Source organism: Artemia franciscana, chromosome 3 (genome assembly GCF_032884065.1).
Source record: "Artemia franciscana chromosome 3, ASM3288406v1, whole genome shotgun sequence".
Taxonomy (NCBI): Eukaryota; Metazoa; Arthropoda; class Branchiopoda; order Anostraca; family Artemiidae; genus Artemia; species Artemia franciscana.
Window position 1 is genome coordinate 48,305,291 of NC_088865.1, and position 27,314 is coordinate 48,332,604.

At 35.0% G+C, this 27,314-nt stretch overlaps 2 protein-coding genes across 3 annotated transcripts in view; one reads left to right on the forward strand and one right to left on the reverse strand.

Annotated features, from left to right (window-relative positions):
• The window catches only part of LOC136025348 (tetraspanin-11-like), a 108,967-nt gene extending 104,733 nt beyond the window's left edge, over window positions 1-4,234 (forward strand). For both annotated transcript variants that reach the window (XM_065701278.1, XM_065701280.1), the window contains exon 6: window positions 4,012-4,234. In XM_065701278.1, coding sequence (XP_065557350.1) covers window positions 4,012-4,164 — 153 coding nt within the window. In that variant the 3' untranslated portion in view covers window positions 4,165-4,234. The remainder of the gene's footprint in view (window positions 1-4,011) is intronic.
• Window positions 4,235-7,018: 2,784 nt separating this feature from the next.
• Window positions 7,019-27,314, reverse strand: part of LOC136025349 (tyrosine 3-monooxygenase-like) — a 77,672-nt gene continuing 57,376 nt past the window's right edge. The window contains exons 8-11 of the mRNA XM_065701281.1: window positions 24,364-24,499; window positions 16,912-17,038; window positions 12,270-12,499; window positions 7,019-7,303 (exon numbers count right to left, since the gene is read on the reverse strand). Coding sequence (XP_065557353.1) covers window positions 7,135-7,303; window positions 12,270-12,499; window positions 16,912-17,038; window positions 24,364-24,499 — 662 coding nt within the window. The 3' untranslated portion in view covers window positions 7,019-7,134. The remainder of the gene's footprint in view (window positions 7,304-12,269; window positions 12,500-16,911; window positions 17,039-24,363; window positions 24,500-27,314) is intronic.

The window sequence follows — 27,314 nt, forward strand, 5'->3', positions numbered from 1 at the left end:
AGCGCCCCACCAACTAGGTGTTGGGGTGGCGCGAAGCGCCACCCCAACAGCTAGTATTATATATATATGTATATATATATATATATATATATATATATATATATATATATATATATATATATATATATATATATATATATATATATATATATATATATATATATATATATATATATATTAAGTCTGTATTCGATTGAAAAATTCCTTTCTCTTCAAATGAAATGAGTGTTAGCTCATTCTACCAAAGACAAATTATACGCCTATTTCATGTAACTATACAAGGCTGTCAAAATTTCCAAAAAATGGCTGAAAAACTGACATTTTTCATTTTAAAAAACATAATGCGGGTTACTCATCGCATACAGAACTGCTCTTAAACCACAAAGAATTGAAGTTATTTTCAATTGAAGTTTATTAAATTTAGAATATTAAAAACAATATTCATTGTTTTCCGTAAGCTAAAATTATTTCTTAATTAATGAAGGAAGAGACGGGATTGGAAGAACTTTCCAAAACTAAATCGCTAGTGACTTAGAATGCTGGACTCATTTTGTGTAAATTACATTGCAAAGGCATTCGCACAAATATGAATGTTTTATAATAGATTTTTTATACAAATATATCAAGACTTTACATTATTTTTTTCATTTCATATCTCTTGCATCCATTGCGCTGAATTGCACTACCATTTTACATTTCTTGCCTTCACTGCTCAAAAGTACGAACGGAATGAGTGGATAACCTACTGAGTCAGTAATCACAAAATTATTCTGAGAATCTGATATAAAAAAAAATTAATTTCTGGAACTCTATTACTAGCTGTAACCACACACAGTCTATTTTAGGAAAACAAATGAGTTCATTCATCAAATCTATAGTTGGTGGGCTGGATTGGAATCCTTTTTCAGAAGGGCAAGGGTTCGAATCCTAGTGTATCAAATTATTTGGTTTGGGACAGGGGGTCAGTGGTGTGACTCAGTAAACTCAGCCAGAGATGACCCAGCTCTAAATAGGTACCTGGAGAACTTTGGGGATGGTAAGCAGGAGGGGTGTGCGAAAGCACAGGATGGCGGGCCCCCATCCCCCGTCGCACTTTCTGGCTGAAGGGCCTTGAGACGGAGATCGGCACCACAGTTTTGAACTTTAAGGGTTTAGTTCCGTATCCTTTACCTATTTGTAGTAAGGATCATAGGAAAATTAATGGCCGAATACACCATCCACAAGAGATTGATACTTAAAAAAAGGAGAATGATGAATTAATTTTTGCCAGTTATATATATTTTAAAAGACTAATCAACCAGATGAATTGATTGAAAATGTTTGGGAAACTGGAGAGTGTCTTCTCGTCAACTTGTCTAGCCTCAAAACACAAAAAAACAATTTTTCGTTACCGTGTAAAAATACAAAACTGTCAATTCTCAAAATTAAAATGCTGCAATTTAGTTTTTCATCGTAAGAGCCAGACAGTCTCGTCCAGAAATCTCAGATTAAAAAAGAAAAATGAGATATTTCACTAAAAATACATCAAACATCACATACAACAAAAAATATGCCTATCGCAGTGCAAAGCAGCCTGAGGTCAACATAGTTTCGCTCACTCCTTCTCATATGTTTCAAATGTTTCATGTTGTTTGTTTCATATGTTAGAACGACTGTTCGACCGAGTTCATACTTGACTATTCGAACGAGTGACTGGTTCGAACTATACCAACGATTTTGAACCCAACTATTTGAACAAGAGACTGGTTTAAACTACTCTAATGAGTTCAAACTCGACTCTTCAAACGAGTGTTGGTTCAAACAATTCGAACGAGTTTGAAGTCGACTATTTGAAAGAGTGACCGGTTTGAACTATACAAACGATTTTGAATGTGACTATTTGAAAAAGTGACTGGTTTAAAATACTCAAACGAGTTCGAACTCGACTATTCAAACGAGTTTTTGTTCAAACTATTCGAACGAGTTTGAACTCGACTATTTGAACGAGTGACTGGTTTGAATTAATCGAACGAATTCGGACTCGACTGTTCGAATGAGTGACTGGTTTGAACTATTCGAATGAGTTCGGACTCAGCCGTTCGAACGAGTGACTAGTGGCTAGTTCTATTATGCAGTAAGCATGACCATTCTAGGCAATCTTAAATAGAAGGAATAAAAAGATGAAGATATCACTCTCTTTATGTATAATCAAACTTTCATTGACCTACTAAATATTTGGGTTTCTTTGTTTTCCTCAAAAGGCCTCAAAAGCTTTTTTATTCAATGACTGCTCATAAAACATTAAAAACGACATTCTCAACTTTTAAATTTTCTTTTACGAACTGGTAGAATTTATTAAAATTGCGGTATTAAATTAAGCATTTTAAGACTTTCAAACATTAAACTAGAAGTTTAAACTAGGGGTTAGTTTGAAAATCTTAAGGTTATGCCAACAATTGTTTCTATCAAATAAGTTTCTGCGAATCTATACAAAATTATTGCCAACAGTTTTTAGCCATTTTTTCAAGCAAAAAACGTGAGGAAGAAAACTCATGGTAGGTTCAAAAATTATTTGGGATAACTTTCTAGCAATGCTTATTGCATTAAAATTTAATATTACACTTGTTTTCAGCCTTTAAATGATGTTTCAATGTTTTCCTTTTTTGCAGCTAAATTTGTTAGAATCATGATACATAATTGACTTTGCAGAATATTGGGAATATGTTTTTGCATTAAATCAAAAATATTTACCAAGATCATGCCATTTGTAAGGCAAATTTGTCAACAAAAAAAGCTTTTCATCCAAAATTTTTGTTAAAAAAATAAACCGAATGTCATTCTACAAACCACTTTTTAGCTAAAAGGATGATAGTCTGACATTCTCGTACAAAATGAATGTATGCAAATGCATTTAAATAAGAAACACATTTCACACACATGCACAATCAACGCTCTAATCTAATCTAATTCAAATTGCTTCAATATTATTCAAATTGCTAAAGGGCTTATAATATTTTTAACTATTTCTCTTCTGACTAAACAATTTTTTGTCTGCAAACCTTCATTTATTCTATGTTTTTAGAAGAAACATTTCTACCGTGCATATGGTGGCTAATCGAAAGATTTTTTCAGTCTTGATTGTTTTTTTTTTTGTTTTTTTTATCAATAGTGACAGTTTTCATTTATGGGAATTCTCGTGACTCGAGTGAATTCTAGGCTTTTTTTAAACTGCATCCTAGCTTAAAAATAAAAATAAATAATAAATAAAAAATAAATAAATGTAATAGAAGAAAGGGTCAAAATTTTCCATCTTAAACCTTCCAAAAAGTTGAGATCCAAATTTTTCCTAGTGAGTAATAAATTTAGTATTTTGGAAATTTCGACCACATATACAGCGATCGTCATCAGTAGACATACTAAAGTATTAAAATTAAAACTAACATTTTTATACAGAACAATATATTTACTTCATAAATTTTTGTATTTAAATTTTCTTGATTTGTAAATATTCTTCTTTAATATTGTCTAAATGTAAGTTGAATTTCTAATGAAGGTGGATAAATCTTCTTTGTCTTCTAATTGCAAAAGAAAGGTTGTAGAATTTATAGTTATATAATTTCATCTCCACATACATTACAAACGTTCATTCAGCCATAGAAAGGCGGTGTGGTCTTAAAAAAAAGAACTTGAAAAAAATTAACAAGGAACAACATTAAAAAAAGCAAGAAAAAAACAATTTTTAAAAATATGAATAATAATATATGGTATTGCATCGAGAATATGAATATTTCTAGCCGCAAAAACTTCGTCGATGTCATGCTGAAAAGTCACATCTAAAATTTTTAGTCGTATTTAAAGTATATTAAAATTTTAAAATTTTACTTTTGAATATTTACCAAAAACCTCTTGCTAAATTGTTTTCAAAGGGATGCTATGTACGGAAATCTGGATCAGGGTGAAGTATGAAAGTCTGTAGGCGCAACAGCGATGATTTATACGAACCAATTTCTTACAATGAATCTATCGTTCCAGGGTTGTATTCATGGCTTGGAAAAACTAATCACAGAACATCTTACTGTCTTAGCCGCAGTTACTTTTGGTGTTTTTTTGGTACAAATACTAGCCATCCTGTTTTCTATTTGCCTTTTTGTTAAGTTAAAGAAACTTAAGGAAAATCCTTATTAATATCTACACAATGTATTTGTATTTATTGACTTTTGCAACTTGCTAATAAAGGAGTAAATATTTATTGTAATCGTCCTATTTTTGATTTTTATCAAATGCACGAATCAAGCATGGATTCACGACTAAATTTGTCACCAAATCCTTAGATTTTTCGGACACTTTCCTTTTAGGACTGAATTTTAGGAATGGTAGTTGAATTTATGTAATCACACATATCGTTGTCATCATCTTCTGAACACTCCTTTTGGTACTTATGATACAAAGGGTTCTTTTGGTTGTGATAAAAATTTTTTTTTAAAAGGTTGTTGTGAAAGGGTTGGTAGGAAAGGTATTGATGAAATGGAAGCTAAGTTAGGGACCGTAAAAAAAGACTAAGATGCATGAACTGGAAAACTATTACTACTACAACTAACAGCCCACCGCAGCACCAAGGCACCTGAGGGCAACACAGCTACGCACTCCCAGTCTGTAGTAAAGCCCATTTCTAAAACCCAGTCTGTAGTAGTATCCCATCAATGTCTTTAAGCGCACAGATATCCTATTACTTTAAGTACACAGGTATCCTATTACTTTAAGCGCACAGTACCCCGTTATTCCTATGACACACATGGTATTATCGCAATTTCCGGTTGATAAGGAAATTGTTGGAACCATTATTATCTGAGTTTGGTTTTCCAAGTATATTATTCAATAATTGAAGTGAGTTTGAAGTGACATTATGTCTAATAAAAAAAAATTTGATATGGATTCTAATATACAATTGATAGAGATCTTTTTGCGCTATTTGTGACATAGGAACGATGTTGTGTAGGAATGAATATTTTTCTTAACTCAGGCGCTTCTCAATTATTAACCTAAGAGTTAAAATTGGTCGGTACATCATCTACCCTTTCTAAGCCCACACTGTTCTTCTCTTATAACTTTATTTACAACATCAATCAGACTGAAAGTATCGTATTACTAACTAATTTGCTATCTACAGACACTGGGCTAATGCCTCGTATCGCAAAGAAGAAAAATGATGGTAAAATGTATGGCTAAAGTAAAAACAAAATGAACCTCAGAAACAAATCCCCAAAATAAAATAGGCCCTAGGCCTTCTCCAAGCAACGATGCGAAAGTATCCCAAAAATTATTATAAGTGTTTTGCAGGGGCTAAACCCCCTACCCCTTAAAACAAAATATCAAACGTGTGTAGCAATAATCAATAGTTGTAATATAATGGTTAGTGTAGGTCTCTTCCACAGTTGTAGCCCCCCCTCCCCAAATCTTTCGATAGGAAAGACAAACGTGAGACCCCTCCCAAAACAGAATCCTAAAATACTACATACGTATTGAAGAAATCGGAATGAATAAATACGTAGGTTTAATCTAAGAGAAACAAAGGAACAAATAATACTTACCAGAATACTTGTTGCACCAAGGAGCACCCAGCGTCCTATTTAGATGGCTTTTCAGCCAATAGGGTTTCCAGATTTTCTTATAGATTCCAAGATTAACCGCTTGATTGTCGAATTAGTTGTTTTTGCTTATAAGTATCAATATTCACGTTACTTTTTAATGATCTGCTTAATATTGGACCAAACTTTTTTGCTTCATATTTATTGTGATCTTATTAGTTTAATATGTTAGGTAAATATCTTCAGTATTTATATCTCGAAACTCACAAGGAAACAAAACTCTGAAATGTAAATATCAGATTACACAAATTGATGTTATCAGGAAGCTTGAACTTAATATAGCTGCTACGAGCCAAGGTTGGGTTTTCATTCAACCGTAATATGAGTTGCAAACAGTTGCAGTTGAGTTTTCCTTCAACTGCAATTTAAAATTTTGCCTCTTCGAGAAAATCATGCCACTTGACGAGTCTGGTAAGATGCTCAGGATACAGATCAGCACCATCTATTAAAGGTAAAACACAAAAAAAGTGTCTCAACAATGGAAGAAGTGATTTTTTCTTGTCTGTCCAGAGTGTTTTTAGGGCTTACTGTAGCCCTTTCTAGAAGTGGCTGGTTATATTTATTTTTTACAATGTATTTTATATCAAAATGATGGTACAGCGATCAAAATATGCTGAACTTGATGCTAACTAGTCTTTGCAACTGTTTTTGTAATTTCTCTTTCTTTTCTTGCCCCCTTTATGGGTGCCATTGAAATCCTCGTTGCTGAAGAAAATAAAACCCCTTTATCTCACAGATAATCTAATAAAGATTCAAGGCTTTTTCTTTCGGATTAGCTATGAATTGTGCTTATTTTTTGAACCTGTAATTTCCAAATTTTCAACAAATCTAAACGTCTCCCTTAGTATAACGAGCTACAACCGTAAGATTCGATAGTCGCTTTTTCCGTGTGTTATCCAATATGTAAATTTTAAATTTGCTTGGGTTTTGCGTCTTCTTTGAATTTCCTCTTTTTGTGTTCTATGGGTAGTTCTTAGGGTTTTGATTTAATGGGGAGAGGGATTGATCGTAAGAGAAGTGACTTTTGAATTTTTGATAACCTGAAAGAGTGTAATTTAAATAATTTTTCATTTGCTATTGATAGCTTACTTTCATTCGAAAAAATTATTTTATTTTTAAACAACTACTCGAAAAGGCAAACGTCTTTCTTTCATTCAAATATACAAACTTACATTAGGCAGTTATAGCTTAATATGCTGTCAAATGTCTAAGCCAAGTTTTGAATAAGGGATTTTAAGTTTTTAAACGGTTTATTCTGTATTTTTATATTTTTCTTGAATATAACAAGCTTCAAAATTAACCTAGTGGCACATGCCCGAAGCTACGAAATTTTCAACTACCAAAAGATGACGTATCTATAAGGGTTTCCTAGGCCAGGATGCATTAATAGCTTGCAACATTGATTTATTATGTTTAAACAGGGGTATAACTGGCAACAACTCAATCTTATGCGATGTTACATATGCTACAGTAGAGACTAGATTCATGGGATTTTGGTATATAGTCCCCTTTATAGGGTACCAAGCCTTTTCAGGGCAAATTGTATGGTGTTTAGATCCCAGTTAATTTGTTTTGTGACCTGGTGTACTTTTTCTGTAGAATCCAGAACTTCCAGAGTTTGTGTAAAAGGGTTATACCAGAGGTCGTACGGTCGTCGAATGTTCTCTTCAACCCATCGCCTAAAATAATAAGGTTAGACTGAATAAACAATTTACAAGCTATACTACCCATCATTCAAAGTAAAAAAAAAAAATCATCCATAAAATTGTCTTATTGGGCTGTAGTCAGGATGTTCTTTGCTAATGTGCATTTTTGCTACATTTTTTTGAGCCAAACAGAAATTTCGGGGGCTGGGTTGAAACCCCTAGCCCCTCCTCCGGAATACGCCGCTGTTGAGTAAATTATGTTCTGTTTTTGAAGATTACTATTTCATTCTATTGCAATTAAGCTGTCTGTGACCTAGCTCTTTGAAAATGATTAAATAAAAATAAAAAATTTTCAATGAAAGTAAGGAGCGACATTAAAACTTAAAACGGACAGAAATTACTCCGTATATGAAAGGGGATTTTCCTCTTCAACGCCCCGCTCCTTACGCTAAAGTCTGACTCTTTCTCTTAACTCTACCTCTTAAAACAGTAAAAAACTTTAGCGTAAAGAGCGGGGCGTTGAAGAGGAAAAACCCCTTTCATATACGGAGTAATATCTGTTCGTTTTAAGTTTTAATGTTGCTCCTTACTTTCATTTAAAAAAACTTGTTTTTTATTTAATTTCTGGACGTTATTTAGTTAATGCATGTTTTGATCTTGGCTCTTCGAATATAAACAAATGGAACAAAATAGTAAAAATAATGTAACAAAATAATAGTAACAAAATAGTGAATAAATAGTTGAATTACTAAAAGTACTTTAGCGTAAAGAGCGACGTATTACGAGCAGGTAAAGCCCTCATATGTGTAATAATTTCTGCTCGTTTTAACTTTTAATGCTGCTCCTCACTTTCAGTAGAAAAAAACTTTTCATATTTGCTTTTTCATTGTTTTTTAAATAATGCTAGAAAATCCTGCACCCCATTCATTGAAAGTCTCTTCCCCCATGACAAGGTTTTCCATGGAAGATCATCCCACGTAGCCCCCCCCCCTAACTCAACTACCCCCCAAACAAAAAAATCCCCCTGAAAACGTCCTTACGCTTCCCAGTAACCATTACTATATGTAAACACAGGTCAAAGTTTGTAACTTGCAACCACTCCCACGGGGACTACAGGGGAGTAAGTCGTCCCCAAAGACATCGTTGTTAAGTTTTTCGACTATGGTGAATAAAATAGCTATCTCAGAATTTTGATCCGGTGACTTTGGGGACAAATGAGCGTGGGAGGGGCCCTAGGTGCCCTCCAATTTTTTGGGTTACTTAAAAAGGGCACTAGAACTTTTAATTTCCGTTAAAATGAGCCCTCTCGCGACATTCTAGGACCACTGGGTTGATACGATCGCCCTTGGAAAAAAAAGGAATAAACACGCATCCGTGATTTGTCTTCTGGCAAAAAATGCGAAATTCCCCATTTTTGTAGATAAGAGCTTGAAACCTCTACAATAAGGTTCTCTGATACGCTGAATCTGATGGTGTGATTTTTGTTAAGATTGTATGACTTTTAAGGGGTGTTTTCCCCTATTTTCTAAAAGGAGGCAAATTTTCTCAGGCTCGTAACTTTTGATAGGTAAGACTAATCTTGATAAAAGTTATATATTTAAAATCAGCATTAAAATACAATTTTTAAATGTAGCTATTGGTATCAAAATTCCATTTTTAGAGTTTCTGTTACTATTGAGCCGGGTCGCTCCTTACTACAGTTTGTTACTACGAACTGTTTTAAAACAACTGTGCAATGACCCTGTAGCCTCCTGCTAAGTATTTTAGCAAAAGTTCTGAAACTTCATATGTTTGACATAACTTGCCATTCCCCATCTGATAATATTAGATAGAATTGCAGCTGGGAGGCTACATCACATCTTTTTTTTTTGCGGATCTAAGGTTATGTGTCATACAAACAAACATTAATTTTTTGCGTATTTTTTTCTCACTAAGCCAAATATTTGATCTTCTTTAATCATATGTTTCATATGTTCCTTGTCAATTTTAAGAGTTGTTAGTAAACAGGCCTATATCTCATTATATTAAAAATCTCTTAATTCCGACAGCCTAAACATTGCATTTGCTATAGCTCTGTATTTGAAATAGATTGAGACCCTTTGAAGTCCAGCCACGACCTTTTCAAAGGATAAATCCAAAGCCATTGTTTGTTTCTTTTCGTCTTGAGCACTAAATTTAAGTATATTAGGAAGGCTTTTCCTCCTTCTTAACACCCCACTCTTTACGCTAAGGCTCAAAGCACTTTACTAAAAGAAACTATGAGTGCAGCAAAGTAGCCATTGGGTAATTTTCTTGTTGTGGAACCAAACATTACTTTGGATTTTAGCCAACCAATTGTTACTTTTTTGATAGTGCCTATATAACCAGTTGACTTTCAAAACATTTGACTAGAAATTTTATTACGTAAAATTAATGCAGAGCAACAAGCTGTTCCTTTCTTGAGCAATTTAAAAAATATTTATTTTCCTATGCCAATTGCCCTTGTAGTTTAACAGTTAGTCTGGGCGGTGAAAAAAAAAGGAATTTCCAGCATTAAAAGCAAAACTTTAGAACGAAGCAGCCCTCTCATTTACAAAATAATTTCTGTTCGTTTGGGGTTGTAATATCATCCTTTTCATTTAAAAAAATCTTTTTTTGCTTAATTTCTCTACATTGTTAATTTCACACCCAGGGTCATCTTCTATTTCTCCCTCGAACCTGACTCAGGGTTGAAGGAGACTACTTCTCCCTCAAACCTGAATCGCTTAGCTTTTACAGTAAAATGCTTGGACACAAGATTTTATTTAATTTTTGTTTTTCCAAAGAAACCACAGGTCACCAAAACATACTACCGTCTCTACAATGAGAGGGGCGCCTTCGCCCCCTCATCATCGTACTCCGTGTGTGACTATGTGATACCCTATAGCTATTAGTTTTATAAGATTAATGGTTTGTATATACTCGGTCTCTTTATGGACTGCATGAATGCATAGGGACGAATGGTATATCTTACGCCAGTTTAGCAACTGAATACCCTTTCAATAGCCAAAATTGATGTTTAATAGGCTCAAATTACAGAATGTGTTACTTTTCTTTAACATCCTCACCTTTGATACTTACAAAGGGCACTAGATCTTGAAATATTCGTTTAAACCAACCCTCTTTCAATAATTTACGACCCCTAGTTAGATACAATAATCCCTGGAAAAACATACAACCAGGATAGTGTGGCCATTCTTTTCTTGAACAATTAGAAGTTTCATATATTTAGATAGGTTTCATTTTTTTATAGATATTTAGATATTTTTATATTTTTTGTATATTTTAGATATTTTTATATTTATCTTATACTTTTTTATTTTTTCATATATTTTAGATATTTTTTAGAAGCTTTCATTTTTAGTAGATAGTAGCTTTAGGGCTCTCATTGAATTTCATATCATAATATACCTCAAGACCGTGTTCAATTTGTACTTTTTACATTCAAGTTCAATATTCGTATAGCGATGGGTCAAAAGTGATTAATATTCTTGAAAAAGCAAAGATCAAATGTATCCCAGGAGGGAGATGAATCTGAAATATTAAAAAACAATTCTATCCTCTATGGATACCCATATGGAAAGCAAGCGGTTCCTCCTGTCTTCCAAGAGCTAAAACCCAAGAAAATGGGTTGCATAAGAAATACAGAACATAACTTGAAACATTGTAAATGTTTTTGGTAAGGTAAAGGCCTAGAAATCCCTTCATGTGTGCTTGCTGAATGACTTTCGTTTCGTTTGGTTGTTTTACACCATAATCGTTTTACACCTTAAAACTGCAGCCCTTCTTCGCCATGTGCCAGTTTTGGTGGTCTTATGTTCGTATTTGAGGACGAGTTGATCATCAATCGGAGAGCAAAGTAGAGTTAGCCGATCCGTGGTGCATGCACTAAACTCAGCACATCGGAGGATTAAAATTGGCCCGTGGGATCTATACGCCTGCACTTACCTATCTTCTCTTAGTATATGATAATTGCATATTAATCATTGCAAATACAAACCATTAATTTCTGTTTCGTAGGATGCAATTGAAAAGATATAGATTGTTCCCATAACAAAGCAGATCTACGCTTATTTAAATTTACTAGATGCTTTAACAGGTGTGACCATAGAGATGAATGTATGATTTGTGAGTGGTTTGTCTACCTGCAGAAGTTACAACCAAATAACATGAAATGAAGCACCAAGACAATGTCGATTGTCAATATATGTTTAGTTTCATATCCAATGTTAATCGGTTAAGATTTAGTCGCAGCCATCCTGGTGTCAATTTTTGAAGCCGAGTTGAGTTTCCTTTATTCATAACATGAAATGAAGCACCTTGCAAAATGAAAAGTTAAGGCCACGATTAAGTGAACTGAAGGAACTCGAAAATCCCATGTTAAAATCGAAAATTTATATTTAAAAAGTACTCAAGTATTCATTGGCGGAAAGATATCGCTTTTAACATCAGGCCGTAGCTTCTTGAAGATGCTAAAAATGTTTGCTAGGATTTTGCTTTATTTCCTTTAACTGCTTAGAAATCTTATAAAATATCTCGCTCTTTTTCACAAGTGTATTCTATGAAGGATATTACTTTTAGAACTAAAATCGGCACTATGATGAGCAGAAGACAATAACCTTTAAGATGATTGCAACCATTTTTTGATGTATTTTCCTGTTTTCAAACAGTCCCATAGAATATTTTAAGCTACCTGAGATTTTTACAATTCGGCTGCCAGAAAGAAACGTTTGAGATCGCAGATAACACCCCTAGAGACCAGAATGACAAGCTGGTATAATTAACCTGCTATTTCCGCCAATGAATAAGTGCTATTTGAAGGGTTTTGACAATCGACGGTCTCTAGAGAATTGAGAGACAGAAGGCTATTCCAACTTCGATTTTGAACCTCGATGTTTTCAAGTTCACTTAATCACAGCCTTAAAAAGAAGCGATTTTTCTAGTGTATACTAAAGGTGGTCACCCCTGACTTAGAACTTACCTAAATTTGAATTGGCAATCCTCCAGTGTCTCTGCTACAAAGTAGATATCTTGAAAATCTTGATCCTGATATGCCTGAACGGCACAAGCAGAGGGTTCAAAGGGTTTATACTCCGGTTTGTCTGACAAAGCATGAAGTAGTTCCCCATAGGAAGATATAAGTCCTGCACCGTAGGCTTTTAGCTTTCCATTTTCTTTGCAAAGCCCAAATTCAACCGTAAACCAATAGAGCTATTTAAGAAAATGGTTAAAAAAGGGTACCAAGCGTAAATTCAAAAGTTATATTTAACATAGATGTGGTATCTCAAAACTTCAAATCTTTTATTGCAAAATCGGATGAATTTTTGTACGAAGATCCTTTGTTTTCATCTAAATAAAAACCCTGTCAAGAGTAGCTGATAGTCTTTTGTTGATAGTCCACAAAATGGTACTTTGCGATTTGGTAATTCACATCCGTAAGTGAATTACCAAAAATTACCTTCAAGTATGACATAAATATCATATCTTTCATATTGCCTCATAGAGCATTATTATAGAATTATTAAAATAGTGAGTAAATCAGATTAGACGGTAAACCCATAGACCTAAATAAAGATAGGTCTTTACCTTCATGCAGTATAACTATCTTTCAAGAGTAAACAAAAAAAAATATTTTTGACAAGTACATTTAAAGTATCTTATTTTTTGAAAGAAGCTGGTGCCAAACAATTTTATTTTTAGAAATCCATTGTTTTAATGAAAACAAAATGCTCAGCAATAGTAATTAATGTTCCACTCTTTATAAGCAAAATCTCTAAGCAAATTACAGAGGGGAATAAAAACGCCTTCTAGCAAGGCAATATATTTCTTCTTAAACTATTTGTTTTGTATAGATTGTTAAACTACATCATAAGTCGAATAATGCATAAAAGGACTGAGACTGAACTTCTCATTTATATTATACAATTAACTTTGTTTCATATCTCCCCCCATCCAAAAAAAAAACGTTCTGTGACTGGTTAGTGGCAAAGGATCCTCCAAAAGGGTAATTAATATCCAACGGTAATAAAGCAGAAATTACATTGTCAAATAAAAGCAGAAAAAAGGTTTTATAACCCGACAGTAAAAGACCAAGGTTAAACACTAAAGACACACATCAATTTCCCTAAAGATACATTAAAGATTCCCTAAAGATACATAAGATACATTTATAGTATCTTAAAACTTGAAAGAAGCTGGTGCCAAACTTCAGCAATTTTATTAGTAGAAATCCCTTGTTTTCATGAAAACAGAATGTTCAGCGATAGTAACTAATACTCAATTCTTGATAAGCAAAATCTCTAAGCTAATTAACGAGGGGAATAAAAACGCCTTCTAGCAAGGCAAAATATTTCTTCTTGAACATTTTTTGTATAGATTGTTAAATTACATCATAAGTCAAATAATGCATAATAGGACTGAGACTGAACTTCTCATTCGAATTATACAATTAAATTTGTTTCAACTCTCCCCCCATTCCAAAAAACCGTCCTTGTGACTGGTTAGAGGCAAAGGATACTCCAAATGAGTAATTCATATCCAACGGTAATAAAGCAGAAATTACATTGTCAAATAAAAGCAGAAAAAAGGTTTTGTAATCCGACAGCAAAAGACCAACGTTAAAAACTAAAGACACACATCAATTTCCTTAAAAAGAGAAAAATCCCACACCAAGCAGCACACTGGTCAGTCCAGAAATATAGAGTCAAAATCATAGCATACTAATACTCTTTGACAACCCCAGAGGGTCAGCGGCTTGAGTTACAAGACTGGTATTTTGGAGTTCGATGAGTTTTAGATTAAAAAAAAAATGTTGTTTGATTTTTTTCGGCTTCTTAGAAGTTATTTTCTTGTTCTTTCTCTCTTTTGAGTGGGTTTGCCTGATCTTTTTAATTGATTTTTTAACGTAATCCTTTTCATCTTAATCTTTGCATTCTATATATTTTTCTCTCTCTATAAGTAAAAGAGAAAGCTTAAGTGAGGAATCTGTATCAGCTTGTTATCTCCTGCGAAGTGCAATGGAGGTGGTCAGTTTCTCTTTGTCGCTCGTTTCGTGGTGCTGACCTGGGTAATGCCGATCACCGACTTGTAGTTGCAAAAATTTGTCTTAAGCTGAAATTTCAGAAGGTGAACAAGCATATTAATGCTAAATCTCCACAGTCTTAATACTCCTACGATCAAACAGCGGTACGCAGTTGATATTAACAACCGTATAGAAGCCTGTCCTAGCTTTCGGATATTGAAACCATGTGGTACTCGTTTGAAACTGGTGTAATCAACGCAGCTAGAACAATTCTTTGCTTGCAATTTCAAGTCAAAAATCCTTGGCTGTCACAAGAGGGTATGGATGGCATTACACTCCGAAGGCAAGCCAGACTGTGGGGGTATATGAAGATCTATAGACTTCTCAATTACGTCAAGAATATGCTGGCACATAGAAATCTGAAGGCATTTGATGACGCCAAAGCCTGCTGCAAGAAGTTGCCACGAGGATGTTGAAACAGTGTACAAACATTTACATGACCTCTCGAGTAAGTGTGCTCAACCAATAGAAAACGTACTATCTGTGGACGGTGTGATCCTTGGAGACATAGTGCCCAACGTTTAAGGGAGGGAATGAACACTTTCTATATCTGCTTAATGCATCCCCCTTTTCTCCACCTATAGTGAGTCCTGCCTACCCCCAATCTGTGGTCAATAATGACCTCGTTAATGTTGACATTGAGTCGTTCTCAGAGGTAGAAATTCAAAATTTCAATCTGTGAATTTTCAATCTGTGAAGAGACAGAAAAACTGCAAGGCTCCGGGCATCAGTGGAATCTTCACAGAGCTGCTTAAAATCGGCGGTGGCAATATGGCTCCAAATACTATTCAGTGCAATACAAGACTCGGAAATCCTCCCGAAAGACTGGCGCATAGGAGTGATCATACCACTGTGGAAGAAAAAAGGTTCCAGGAGGGAGTGCAAGAACTTTAGAGGGATGACACTCCTCTCGATACCAGGCAAGCTCCTTTCTATGGTTTTGTTGCAACGATGTTTTGTACACCTTCGATGAAAGCGCAGAATAGAGCCGGCTGGTTTTATGCCTGGCGAATGACGGCAGATAATCTCCATAAGACGAATCATCGAGAAAGCAAATGAATTTTTTCAGCAGGTTTTCATTGCTTATGTCGATTTCAAGGCAGTATTTGACTCATTTGATCAAGATTCTCTATGGCATTTCCTTTCTAATACTAGTCACTCGTCAAATATTTCCGCCTACTCAGGGCTATGCATCAAGAGACTGAGAGTCGTGTGCAAGTGAACAGAAGACGTGGCGCATTCTTTCCAGTAAGAACAGGAGTCAGTTCAAGGTTTTTCCTGAGCTATTGTATTGTATTGTTGTATTGTTGATCATGTTATGATTTGCACAACCAGGAAGTTGAGCTTTGGACTGAAGTACGGGAATAGGGTTGTCACTGATTGTGACTTTGCTGATGACATATTACTAGTCACCAGCTTAAAGCCACGTAAAACGAAGCTGCCTGGACCGGACTATCCATCAACTAGAAGAAGAGGAAAGTCATGGTGGTGCATCTAAAGTCTGACGCCGACAATTCTAATTACTTGGTCGCCGAAAACTTAATCAAAGTGGCTGACCACTTCACCTTTCTTGGTTCTATTATTTCATCGAATGACTACATTGACTATAGAGCTGCTGACCGCGGAGAGAAGGCCCCTGCGATATTCGGTAAACTGAGCCATTTTTGAAGAAACCAACGATCAAACGAGCCACAAAAATGAAGATAATTTCAGGATAAGTCTATTCATTCCTGCTATACGGAGCTGAAACTTGGCTGTCAACTGTAGCTGTCCAGCGCAGTCTTAACACCCTTCAATCTAATTGCCAGTGAAAAATTCAGGGGTTCCAAAGGACAGGCTTTGTCAGCAGCGAATATCTACGAAGTGTGACTTCCCAATCACTTTTGTCACACCTGGTTGGCAAGGAGACACTTTGTTGATTTTGAAATATTTTGTAATTCCCCGCCGACACTCTGGCTCAGATTCTTTACAACTTTGAACAGACAGATAGTGTTTGGAAGTGTCCAAGAGGAAGACCCAAATTCCGATGGAGCGATAGTTTTTGAAATTTCCTGGACCACGGTGGAATTTCGCTTTCTGATGCAGAGACCCTTGCTGCAGACTGACCCACGTAGATAGGGCTGACGACGCTCTCAACGTTACACTGGCATGAGGGTAAGTAAGTAAGAAATTCTCTGTAAGTGAGAGAAAAATATTCTACAGCCAAAAATACCCAAAAAGAGTTATTGATTTAAGATCTCGATCTTCAAACGTAAGCGTGGTTGACAAACAATGCAAAGAAAAGGCCAGTAATTCACTGATTTAACTAGCAGGTATACGTGTTGCAAGATATCATCTCTACATGACACCTATGCGTATTCTTTCTACATGGAATTGATCACATTGTCAAAAAAATAGAATCTCTCATAAAAAATATAGAAATAGTTAGAATCTTAAAAATAATTTTGGGGTGTGAAATCTTATGGCGTCTATCTAGTTTTACTTGCGATTAAAATTATATTTATCCACAAAGTCATTAATTAAGGCTTACATTCAAACCTACCGTGGCTATTTTCTCAATATCAGCATCAGAAGCACCAATTGATGCAATTCCCAGTTCCTGTGAAAACTGGGCAAATTGCGGGTCAGCCAGCATTGGGACGTGTCCAAGTAGCTCATGCACTGCATCTCTAGGTAAAATAGAATAAAAATACTGAAATATTTCTCTGAACATACTGTACGAAATAAAACCACTTTACGAAGTTTTCTACAAAGAATGGCAAGAGACAAAACTGATTTTTTTTAAACCAAGCTCATTAAAATTAAAACACACCCCCCTGGACCCATCTTGGGCTTATCAAATAGTTCGTGGTAACAAATTGTGAGTGAGGAGCGACGCGGTTCAATAGTAACCAAAACCCAAAAAACTGAATTTTGATGCAAGGAGAAACATCAAAAGAATCACTTTTTAGTCTGATTTTAAATATATAAGTTTCATCAAGTATAGTTCAATCCATCAAAAATTACGAGCTATGAAAAATTTGCCTTATTTGCAAATAAAGGGAATAACCCCCACTTAAAATCATAGAATCTCAATGAAAATCCCACCATCAGATTCAGCGTATCAGAGAACTCTACTGTAATGGTTTTAAGCTCCTATCTGCAAAAATGTGGAATTTTGTATTTTTTGCCAGAAGAAAGATTACGGATGCGTATTTATTTGTTTTGTTTTTTTTTCTCTCTTTTTTCTTTCCTAAGGGTGACCGTATTGACCCAGTTATCCTACAATGCCACGAGAGAGCCCATTCGAAAGGAAATTAAAATTTCTATAGCCCTTTATAAGTGACCAGGAAATTGGAGGGTAACTAAGCCCGCTCCAAAATTCATTTTTTCCCCAAAGTCGCGGGATCAAAGTTTTGAGATAGCTATTTTGTTCATCATAGTCAACAAATCTAATAACTATGTCTTTGAGGTTGACTTAATCCGCCACAGTCCCAGGGGGAAGGGCTGCAAGTTACGAACTTTTCCCATTGTTTACATATAGCATTGTTTATTGGGAAGTATACATACATTTTCAGGGGTATTTTTCCGGTGGCAGGGGGGGTTGGGGTAGAGAGTTACATGTAAAGATTTTAATGGAAGAATTTTTCAGGGGGGAAGGGAATTTCTATGAAGGGGGCACTTGATTTCCCAGCATTATAAAAAAAAACAATAAGAAATTAAAATTGAAAAAAACTTTTTTCCACTAAAGTAAGGAGCAACACTAATCTTAAAACGAATAGAAATTATTTTGTATATGAGGGGGTTCGCCCCCTAGTCAATACCTTGCTTTTTACGCTAAAGTATTTTTAGTAATTTCCAAAAAGCTATTTATTCTAATTAAACGTCTTTTTGGATTCAGGGGGCATTCTTAAAGAATTGAAACAAAATTTGAACTTTAGCGTAAAGAGTGAGGTATTAACGAAGGGGTGAACCCACTCATATCACGTATGTGAGATAGTTTCTTCCCCTCGTCAGTACCTCACTCTTTACGCCAAAGTTATAATTTTGTTAAATAATGGCCAATATAAGCATTAACTTGTTCGTTTTATTTTCCGGCCAACCTTAGCATTTAATTTTACCTTAAGTTGCTTCATAACTATGATTTTTATGTTTTAAAAAAGCAAAGGTATTGTATGTGTTGGGCTTGAGGTTGTTATTAAATAAAAAAAAACACTTTTCCAGCTGAAAGTAAGGAACAACATTAAAACCTAAAACGAAAAAAAATTATTACGTATATGAGGGGGTTGCCTCCATCTCAGTACTTCACTCTTTACGCTAATATTTGACTTCTTGTTGCAATTGTTTAATAATGATTCCTGGCACACAAGGGCCGTTTAATTAGAATAATAAGCTTTTTTAAAAACCGCCAAACATTTTAGCGTAAAGAGTAAGGCACTGACGAGGGGACAACTCCCTCATATATGTAAAAACAATCAAAAGAAAAATCTGAAAAAATTGCAGTTCAAAAAGTTCATGGTAACAAACTGTATGTAAGGAGCGACCTAGGTCAATGCTCTGAAGGAACTGAAACTCTAAATATGATTTTTCTTTAAATAAATTTTTATACCAATAGATATATTAAAAGAATCGGCTTTTTAAGCTGATTTAAAATATATAAATTACATTAAGTTCAAACTTACCCATCAAAGGGTCCGATCCTTATAAAAATTTTCTGATTTTCGAAAAAAGAAGAAACGCCCACTAAGAGTCGAAAAATCTTAATGAAAATCACACCATCAAATTCAGCGTATCAGAGAACCCTACTGTACAGGTTTCAAGTTCCTATATGCAAAAATGAAGAATTTTGTATTTTTTGCCAGAAGAAAGATCACGGATGCGTGTTTAGTTTTAGTTTTTGTTTTTTTCAGGGGTGATCGTTTCAACTCAGTGGTCCTGGATAATTGAAAGAGACCCAATAATTATGCCGATAATTATGCCTGTGGGTATAACATGAACCCCCCCTCCCCCCTACAGCCCCAATGGAAATGTCTTTGAGTCATAAAATTTTTCTATTGTTTACGTATGATATTTGTTATTTGGATGAATACATACAGTTTCGAGTGGTGGGAAGACAAATTTTCTGCTGGGGTTTTTCCACGGGGGAATTTTCCATGGAGAGGGAAGTTTCCAGAGAGTGAACGTGTCAGGGGAAATTATCCACTTCAGAAATTTGCCAAAATTCTTATTCAAAATAATTTTTATATATCTTCCTTTCTTTTTTCCATCTCAATTTTACGCGCGGAGTGGTTAACAGTAACTGTCCGGGGTAATTTTTCACCGGGATTGAATTGTCAAGAGGATATTTCTATGGTAAGGGGGTTTCTCCGTGGATGTGGGATCAGATTTCCTGGAATGATTAGAAAAAATGATCAGAAATTGAAAAAAAAAGTTTTTTTCAACTGAAAGTAAGGAGCAACATTAAAACTTAAAACGAACAGAAATTATTACGTAGATGAATTCTCAGAACCTCACTCTTTACGCTAAAGTTTGAATTTCGTCCCAATTCTTTAGCAATGACCTCCTGAGACACAAGGGCTGTTTAATTAGTACAATAAGACACTTTTTAAATGTAATAAAAAAATAGCGTAAAGAGCGAGGTAATGAGGAGGGGGCAACCCTCTTCATATACGTAATAATTCTGTTCGTTTTCAGCTTTAATGTTCTTCCTTACTTTCAGTAGAAAAATCTAGTTTTTTTTTTTTTTTTTTATTTAACTCTTACCAGAAAACCATGATTTTACAAGATTTTTCTTTTGGTTTTTAAAATCACGAAGTTTCTAGGACCGTATCATCTTTTCATCAGTATTGGCACGTTGAACGGTAAAATAAATTAACAAAACTATTCGTTTAGTTTGAAAACTCTTTTAATACGTAAAAATACAAACTTACTGAAAAATACTTCTCCGCAGCCTTCAATTCGTAAGTTGTTCATATCCCACACAATGCCAAAATGTTCCGGTAAGTTCTTATAGTTTGGCTTTATTAAAACATTTTAATTTAGATTTAATTGAACGAGAAATTTTAAACAAACACAATAATAATTTCTCGTGGTTAATATAGAAATGTAATTTTTTTTTTCTATAGAAATTTCCTCTGCACTGAACGAGTCCCATTTCTCGAACCATTGTTACACGAAGGCTAAATTTTAATGTAAACATTATCCAACAGTTCGTGGTAACGAAATTTGGCTTATTTTAGAAAATAGGGGAAAACACAGAGGCGCCATTTGGGCAAAATTTTGGGGTGGGAATGAACTCCATCTTGGCCCCCCCCCAGACTAACTTTTTGTCGCGTAAGAAAACATGTGGATTTTGGCAGCACATCGATCGAATATTCTAAGTAAAAACGCATTTTCAGCACCCGTGTGTTGCTTGGAAATATGCTGTAACCAAATGTGGAACTCAGTCACACTGACCTCTAAGATTAATTATAACATCGAAGATCACAATCAACAAGGTTAAGAGATTAAACTGAAAGTGAAAAATTCAACCAGACTAAAGGCTGGCCTTCCTCAGCGAGAAACTTTCTTATCTAAGTAAACAATACATCAGTGAAAGTAATCTTCATTAACATGCTGAGGGTTGTAACCAAAATCTCGGTTTTCCTACAGCAGAAATCTTTCAGATCAAATATATTTACAAAAAGGAAAAACAAAACAAGAGAAAAACAATATTACAACACTCAAGGTAACAAGGGGAACCGCCGAGGTTTCGTCTTTGCAAAATCATCAACAAACTGGTCGCAGTCCAATGTTTTACTAGATCCTTCTCTGCGAACATCAAAAGACTGAGACGATCGTCTCCTGTTGTAGACCGCAGGTAGTTTTTCACTATTTCTAGGCTAGAAAACAAACGCTCATCGCTCGCTCTTGTCACAGGAGGTGTGGCAGCAATACGAAGTACTTTAATTACTTTTGAGTAAGCCACTGGTAATGCCTGAAGATGGTCGACAATGTTTAGGAAGTTTTTCGGCTTTTTCTCCTCATTGAGCAAGAAACGCTTGGCAATACCAGCTTGAGATTTGAGAAGAATGTCGTTGATATCCAGCTAACCGTAAAGAGCAGAGAAACGCTTGAGTAACTATGTGTCCATAAACTTGGTCGAGCTTGGATCCAAGGTTTCGAGCGTGCTCAGCACTGGCAAGTTATCTGTGAACCTTCTGTCAAATTCGGCTAGTAGACGGTCGAAAGTCTCGGAGTATTCTCGCTTTATTTTATCCGCCAAAGTAGTAGTCTGATTTCCAGATTGGATGAAGTTCTTTTCTAGTATCAAAGTTGTCACAAACTGTTTCAGATGCTTGGTGATCTTTTGAATTCTAATGCTAATGGCTATTAATACCTTTATATTTACCTACCTAAAAAGTTAATAGGCTTAATGATGTAAAGTCTTCTACTTCTCTCTGTACTCTCGTCTTTAGAGTCTTATGGTAGTGTTGGCCTACAATCGGGGTTTCGACCGGTAGAGGATGTCAAGAGTCTCTAACTTTCATAAGATTTATGTGTCAAGGATAAAAATGTTTATTTTCACATATGATACAGTAAATGTACATAAGACGAGGAGAGAAACAGAATAAGAACTGACTCGAGTAATCTAAAATGGTGGTTTAAATTCACTAAAATAAGGAAATAAACATCAAAACATTTGTCAGGAACTGACCTATTTCAATTTGTCAACTTAGAGGAATTACTGCAAATGTTCAAAAGTTTTAATATTAATATAATCATCTAGGAAATGGGCAGTTGACGGAACTTGAGAATTTTATTATGTATCTAAACTACTTTCAAAGTTTACAATGATTAATAGCAAATAGTGTACTTACCCCAAGGGTTGTCAAGTAATTATGTTCTTTGGTTAATAGGCGCACAGTAATTTCAAATCAATTGGACAGAATGAATTATGTTGGACATAATGGATTATTATGGCCGGCAAAGGGCCGTTTATGGTGGAGACTTGGGCCCCCTTGAAAATCTGGGGGGGGGGGGCATTTGCCCACCCCTGACCCCCCAAATGGTGCCTCTGGGGAAATACCCCCTAAAAGTCATACAATCTTAGTGAAAATCACACCATCAGATTCAGCGTATCAGAGAGCATTATTGTGGAAGTTTCAAGCTCCTAGCTACAAAAATGTGGAATTTTGTATTTTTTGCCAGAAGGTAGATAACAGATGCGTGTTTATTTGTTTATTTGTTTTTGTTTTTTTTGTTGTTATTTTCCCAGGGGTGATCGTATCGACCCAGTGGTCCTAGAATGTTGCGAGAGGGCTGATTCTAGCGGAAATGAAAATTTCTAGTGCCCTTTTTGAGTGACCAAAAAACTGGAGGGCACCTAGGCCCCCTCCTACGCTAATTATTTTTCCAAAGTCACCGGTTCAAAATTCTGAGATAGTCATTTTATTCAATGTATTCGAAAAACCTTATAACTATGTCTTTGGGGATGACTTATTCCCCCACAGTCCCCGTGGGAGGGGCTACAAGTTACAAACTTTGACTAGTGTTTGCATATATTAATGGTTATTGGGAAGTGTCCAGACGTTTTCAGGGGGATTTTTTTGGCTGGGGGAGGGGTTTAAAAGAGGGGGATATGCTGGGGAACTTTCCATCGAGGAATTTGTCATGGGGGAAGAAAATTTCCATGAAGAAAGCGCAGGATTTTCTAGCATTATTTAAAAAAATAAATATGAAAAAGTTTTTTCAACTGGAAGTAAGGAGAAGCATTAAAACTTAAAATGAACAGAAATTATTACGTATATGAAGGGTTCACCTCCTCCTAATACCTCGCTCTTTACGCCAAAGTATTTTTATTAATTTCAGCTATTTATTCTACGGCTTTTGTTATTCAGGGGTCATTCTTAAGAAATTGGAACACATTTTAAGCTTTAGTGTAAAGAGCGAGGTACTGACGAGGGAGTGAGCCCCCTCATATACGTAATAAAAACATAAGAATACAAAAGTTCGTTTCGTAAGCTAATTTGTAAGTTACATATGTCTTTTACTAATAAAAACATTCGTACAAAATTAAAAGTTCTAGTTGCCTTTTTAAGTAACCAAAAAATTGGAGTGCAACTAGGCCTCCTCCCCCGCTCCTTTTTCTCAAAATCATTCGATCAAAATTATGAGAAAGCCATTTAACCAAAAAAAAAGAATATGCAAACTTCGTTTTAGTTATTCATCTGCGGAAAGCCAAAATCAAGACATGCATTGATTCAAAATCGTTCAGAAATTAAATATAAAAAAAAACACGTTTTTTTAACTGAAATTAAGGAGTGACATTAAAACTTAAAACGAACAGAAATTAATCCGTATATGAAAGGGGCTGCTTGCTTATCAACGCCCCACTCTTTACGCTGAAGTTTTTTACTGTTTTAAAAAGTAGAGTTGAAAAAAGAGTCAAACTTTAGCGTAAAGAGTGGGGCGTTGATGAGGAAGCAGCCCCTTTCTTAAACGAAGTAATTTCTGTTCGTTTTAAGTTTTAATGTCGCTCCTTACGTTCAGTTAGAAAAACTTGTTTTTTTTTATTTAATAAAGACTAAGGACTGGGAGATATGATGGACCTCTTCAAATGAAAGTAAGAAGTGATATCAACCTAAAAAAAAAAGACAAAAACAATTTTGTGTGTGTGAAGGCCCAACCCTCTTCTAAGCCCATCCACCGTTGGCTCTTTGCCCAAAAATTCGAATTTTTGCCTCTTGCTCTTCAAGAACAAATTCTAAAAAGGGGGCTACAAGTGGAAGGGCTTATTGATCCAAATTTTCTTTAAACAATTAAATGTTCTATTTGTATTTTCTGAAAAGCATTCAATCAATGAAACACAAGAATTCAGTTTTCAGTTTTAATATTGGACTGCAGTTAATTTTTTAAATTTTTCTTTCCTTATTTAATAACTACGGATATATAGACTTGCAAGAGACAAATATTCATAAATAAAGAGCCTACATACTAGTGGCGTGAATAAGAAGCTACTAGGAGGATTACTTACGGCTCAGGACTATGATGGGGTGCATTATGGTGTCGTATGTACTGGGTGCACTGAAATACTCGAAAAGCCAAACTCGCCAAAAAGTCCCTAGCTGATAATAAGCCTGCTGCAGGTCTTAGGGAAAATCCTGTTCGTCCTGAAACATGACAAGTTTTGTTTTGAATAAGAGAACCATATGAAATAACAAATATTTCAATTGCAGTTTGACAATACTATAGGATAACCTTAGTGGAAAGAGGTTTAAGAGGAAAGAAGTTTAAGAGAAAAGAAGGAAAGAGAGCTTCTTAAGAAGAAGTTTTAAGAGGAAGCTAAAAAAGAGTATTTTGGGGTTGAAAATAAGTATCTAAATAAGTATCAAAGATGAGGATTAATGTAAAATATATTTAATCTATAGCTTCGTTAGTTGCTAGTTTGCAAGCTTTACTGAGTTTTTTGTGTTATGGTAAATACAATTCTCCACTAAAAATATGTGTATGCGAAAGTTAGGCTGGGGGAGGAGGGGGTTCTTATATATAAAAATACCTAAAGATATGTCATGTCCACAGGAGCTTCACTTTTGGGAGGACTCATATGCTAAAGAACCAAAAAAACTGGCAAACCATGTAGAAAACACAAGAATAATGGGAAAGATACTAAACACCTGATGTTTTGAAGGGGCAATAAGGTTAAAGATTTCCTTCCTTGTTTCCACTCCCAACTGAAAACAAAATTAAATTTTGTTATACCTAAAACGTTTACATGAAAATTTCGAGGAAATGTACCTTCAAACTTTTGCTAGGGATTATACCCTTTGATGTAATAATTATAAATTCGATTTAAGTATAATACAGTTTTAAATATTACATCCCTTGGACTAAAAAATTGATAACACGACTATGTCTAAATGTTCTTCTACATTTAGCTACACATGTTTTGAGGATTAACTTAAAAAGGGCTAACTTAAATTTAGATTAAATCAAATTTAGGATTAACTTAAATTTAGTCTATTGCTTCAAGGCTAGCTAGTTTACAAGCCTTACTGACCTTTTTTCGTTATAGTAGATACAATTCTCCACTAAAGAGATACATGTACGCAAGAATAGGCCCGGAGGAGGAGGGGGCTCATATATTAAACAAAAAACACCTATAGTACATTCTAAGACCATGTTGGCTGTACATGACGCATGAAAAAAAGAACAGAAAATATAATAAACGAAAAAAATCAAATAGCAGAGAAAAAAGAGGGCAGTGTCAGCAATTGGAACAATATGAAGTGAAAATAGGGCAATATTTCGGCAAGGACCTTCGCCAAGTCGTCCTCAGTGTTAATAAGAGATAAAAACGAAAAAAATAAAACAATTTAACCTTTTGAAGTAGAATTTACAAGAGTCTTGAAAAAGAAGGAGGCAATTTTAATATCTAATGTAAATGGCTTACCACAATCTTTTAGAGGGGGAATTGTGATTAAAAAATATATAAATACAAACCTTGCTATAAATAGAGTTGCTGGAGATATTTTCATAGACTCATTTTATGATAACTTAATGTTCAATGATTCAACTAAATTTTTCTTGGTTGAAAATAAAACCACCTGTCCCCATTATAATGAAAGATCAACTCTGTAGACAAGCTAAATCTATTACTATGCAAAGAATTTTTGCAAAATGCAATTGGTGAATGTGTCTTTCCTTTATTCTGGTTTGTTTTGATGCAGTGTCTCTGGTGAAGTCTACTTAAATATTTAGACTGTTTTCTTTAGATGTCTTACAAGCCTCACAAGTAGTAGTTGAAGTAGGAGTAGCAGTAGTAAGTTTGCAAGTGATAGTATTATGAGCAGTGGTGTGTACATATTGCCTTTTAGTCAAATGATGTTCCCCTTTAACCATTCTTTGATAGTTCCAAATTAATACGCAATTCAGTTCTTAAGATACACTCTTTTGACAATATGCATGCTTATAACGTCTTTTGATTAGTTCAAATGTCTCTCAATATTGTAAATGGAGTAGCGTTGTAGCAGTGGTAGTATTAGTTGTTGTAGTATTCGTAGTAGAGCTGAATTAAATGGCTCTCTTAAAATTAAGATCAGATGTGTCTTGGGGTGACAGACTTGAAGGGGGCTGATTGCCCTCTATACCCTTTGACGCTTAAATACAGCACTAAAACTTTCAGGTTCCAATCAAAGCCCCATCCGATCCAAAGTTTATCCGACCACCCGTTCTATAAGAACTTCATATGCCCTGAGGCATAAATTAAAACTCTTGTCCCTGGGCAATGGGGGGTCACATTCCCTGAAAACATTGTTATATGCTCTTTGGACAATTAGTAAAAAAAATGGCTATCTCATGAATGAATGAATGAATGAACTTTATTACCCGTAAAAGCATAAAAAACACAAAGTACGGAGTATTATAAATAAACAAAAACAAAAACGATAAACAGCGGGAAAAAATTCAAACTAAAAAAGACAACATGGAGTAATTAACCAGCATCAATATGAAAACAAAGGCTGCAGAGGGTCATAAACGTGAATAAAGTTGATGGTCTTTTTACATAAATCATCACTTGAAGACCGAATCCGAGAAGGCACATCCATTAAACCAAATCGAGCAATTATTTTTCTGTTTCGGTGCCATCTAGGAAGCCGGAGGAGGAATTTGCAATACATGAAATAAGTCGCACGTAGAGTACGGCAATCTTTCTTACGAAATAGATGAGCCATGCCTGATAAAAACAAAAGCACAGAGGCGCAATAAGCGTTATAAATCATGCACAAACCGTTGCAGTTGTAAAGGCTTTTGTTTGGGGATATTTTTCCGTAAGCGACGCATAGGTTTTTCACGGCTTGATTCACTAGGGATGAAAAGATAGTGGAAAGTTTTGGGCCGAAACACAGACCAAGCCAACTAACTAAAGTAGAACATGGCAGAACTGCAGTCCCAGCAATGAACTGCATCAGGGCTATTAAAACAAAT